Consider the following 2,480-nt stretch of genomic DNA (forward strand, 5'->3'; position numbering starts at 1 on the left):
GAACAACAACGATTCATTTAACCACTGAGGTAAGTTGGTTTAAATGAAACATAACAATTAAATTGTAATGGATCAAATGAGCATGTTATACGAATATGTAAAAGTAATCTCAAATTCAAGAACTAATGGTTGATAATGATATATAATTCACAATGATAAATTTTAAAACTGATTGTATGAAGTCAACAATCTCTGGAGCATGTGATTAAAAGATCTAAGTTGATATTTTTCTCTCTCCTCTAGATTGTAGGTTCAATACTTACTAAGAGCGAAATTTCTGTTCCCCTGCTCTCCTAATTAGGAATTGTTCAAAAAATGATTGTATGAATAGAACAAATTAAATTCCGGGTTTTTGTTTACGGTTACGAACGAGTTGTTGGAGGATGATTAGGGGGGAAAACCCTAGTTTCCTGTTGATCTGGAGAAGGAACAGGGAAATTGAAAAGAATGGTTCCAAGACCAATTTCTATGGGAGGAATTTTCAGCTTGTTGATGTTGATATTATTAATCAGCACATCTTCTGCTTCAATGCTGCCATTGAATTCATCTCTTAGAATAGTGTGGAGTTCCTTTTGAAGCTTTTGTGTTGTTGTGAGACCGTCGTAAACAACTTTTGACCTCTTTCTTGTATGAATTCTCCATGAGTTTCCCCACATTTCAACTGCAAAATAAGTCACATCATCAAATAAAAAAAAACATCTAGACGTGTATAAATATCATAATTATCACGCGTAATGGTAAGTTATATCATATTCTCAAAGAGAAAATTTAGGTTAAGATCTTGAAGATGATATTATTAAGAGAGATAATCACGAACTCCAAATATGATTAGTAAAACGAACGTCAAAATAATAATAATAAGAATAAAAACATGCGAAAAAAAGGGTAAAAGCACTTCACCAGTCACTATATTATAGCATGAAATATGCATTTCAGTCATTATACTTCTAATTGTAACTAAATAAAAGGGTACAAATAAAGAGATATGCGAATGAGTAACCTGGACAATCGTCTAGAATCTCTTGTTTTAGGGTAACACGGTTGGGGTGGTGTGATGCCGAGGACTCGGAACTTGCATTATATCCAGCCAAATCAGATGATGAGGTTCTGGAATGGGTGACCTGTTTTCGTCTCTTCTTTGGAGAGATTTTGAGGGCCTTGGGTGCATAGTTCTCCAGGGGCTTCCCTAATCTGTACCTCGAACCACACGCATTGCACAACACTGGTTTCTCAGGTGGTCCATTTCGCCATAGTGGCGTGCCTGATCAACGATGGATCCAGAAATATTATTCAGGATAGACACATATATTAGCAACATGAAATTTTTAAATGGGATGTGTACAGATAAAATTTTATGACGGGCACCGTCCGTAAAATAAGTAACTAATCGAAGAAAACTCATATTTCATGGTGGACACCATCAATAAAATAAGTAATTAATCGAAGAAAATTTGAATTTCAGGTCGACACGAAACTATAACTCCGCCAGTGTGCCTGATTTAACCACAAAAAAAATGATGAAATCAATCTAATTTTCTCGAATTTGTGTATCTTTAAATTAGAGTTGTTCTTGGGCGTGATAAGTTAAATTTTCGTAGAGTGAAATGACGTTTGTTTAAAATAAATGATACTTTGACCTACAGAATCCGACGAAATCTATTCTAGAATTTATTAAACTATAAATTGTACCGAACCGATCTAAAGCTAACAAACTTAATCTGAACTCAAATAATTCGAATTAGGAATAATTTATGAAAGAAGGGGGGGGGACATTCAGCTTTTATTTTATTGATTATTAACAAATCAATGTTTTGAACACAAAATCATGGGAGGGTAGTGATAGTGAAAGTATAATTAATTGCAACAACAAGAGCAAATTATGTAATAAAAAATAGAGGGAAAATAAACAAATAAAATGAAATAAAATAAAGAAGGAAGAGGGAACTCACTGTCAACCCCACAGTGAAAACAGGGTCCTATTTTCCTCATTTTCCGAAAATCTGTCCGAAAATTCTGTCCCAAATATGAAATCCAATCTGTGAAATGAATAAACGAATGAAGAAATGTAAGTACCAATTTGTAATTAAACAGCAGAATAAAAATCAAAATGAAAATGTTTGGATTTGGAAGAGGAGACTTACTTGAGAATCAGCTAGCATCGACGCAAATCAAGGTTTCTCATTTTTATCAAATATAAATATCTCTAATTCTTACACCAACATTTGTCCGAGAATGATTGTGGAACCTAAATTAAACGTATCCCGCTGTGGCTTCCACTCAGTGTGTTGTAATGTGCAATTTCCCCTCTTTTTCACTTTTTATGACAAAAAAGAAAAACACTTTACATAGACATATTATTTATTAATTGCTTTGGATATTATACAAATGCCACAAATGGCCACATTTGTGAGACACCCAAAATTGCCATATATATTTCTTTGAATATAAAGCTTGGAACCAATAAATTGAATTTATTTATA

The 2,480-nt window shown here is 33.2% G+C and overlaps 1 protein-coding gene across 1 annotated transcript; it reads right to left on the reverse strand.

Annotated features, from left to right (window-relative positions):
- Positions 1–362: 362 nt before the first annotated feature.
- On the reverse strand, positions 363–2,159 carry LOC120199883 (GATA transcription factor 26-like). The gene is made up of 4 exons (XM_039200862.1): positions 2,142–2,159; positions 1,950–2,013; positions 1,001–1,261; positions 363–661 (listed from the first exon to the last, which is right to left on the reverse strand). Exons 1-4 carry the CDS (start codon positions 2,157–2,159, stop codon positions 363–365), a joined length of 642 nt encoding a protein of 213 aa, XP_039056793.1.
- Positions 2,160–2,480: the final 321 nt, after the last annotated feature.

This window comes from Hibiscus syriacus, unplaced genomic scaffold, assembly GCF_006381635.1.
Source record: "Hibiscus syriacus cultivar Baekdansim isolate YM2019G1 unplaced genomic scaffold, ASM638163v2 tig00005712_pilon, whole genome shotgun sequence".
Classification (NCBI taxonomy): Eukaryota; Viridiplantae; Streptophyta; class Magnoliopsida; order Malvales; family Malvaceae; genus Hibiscus; species Hibiscus syriacus.

What these genes read in the sequence shown, in the direction of transcription:
- LOC120199883 (XM_039200862.1), bottom strand. An exon ending in TTTTCACTGTGGGGTTGACA is followed by an intron (nt 1,262 to 1,949) that starts GTGAGTTCCCTC and finishes ATCGTTGATCAG; the next exon opens with GCACGCCACTATGGCGAAAT. An exon ending in GATTCTAGACGATTGTCCAG is followed by an intron (nt 662 to 1,000) that starts GTTACTCATTCG and finishes CTTATTTTGCAG; the next exon opens with TTGAAATGTGGGGAAACTCA.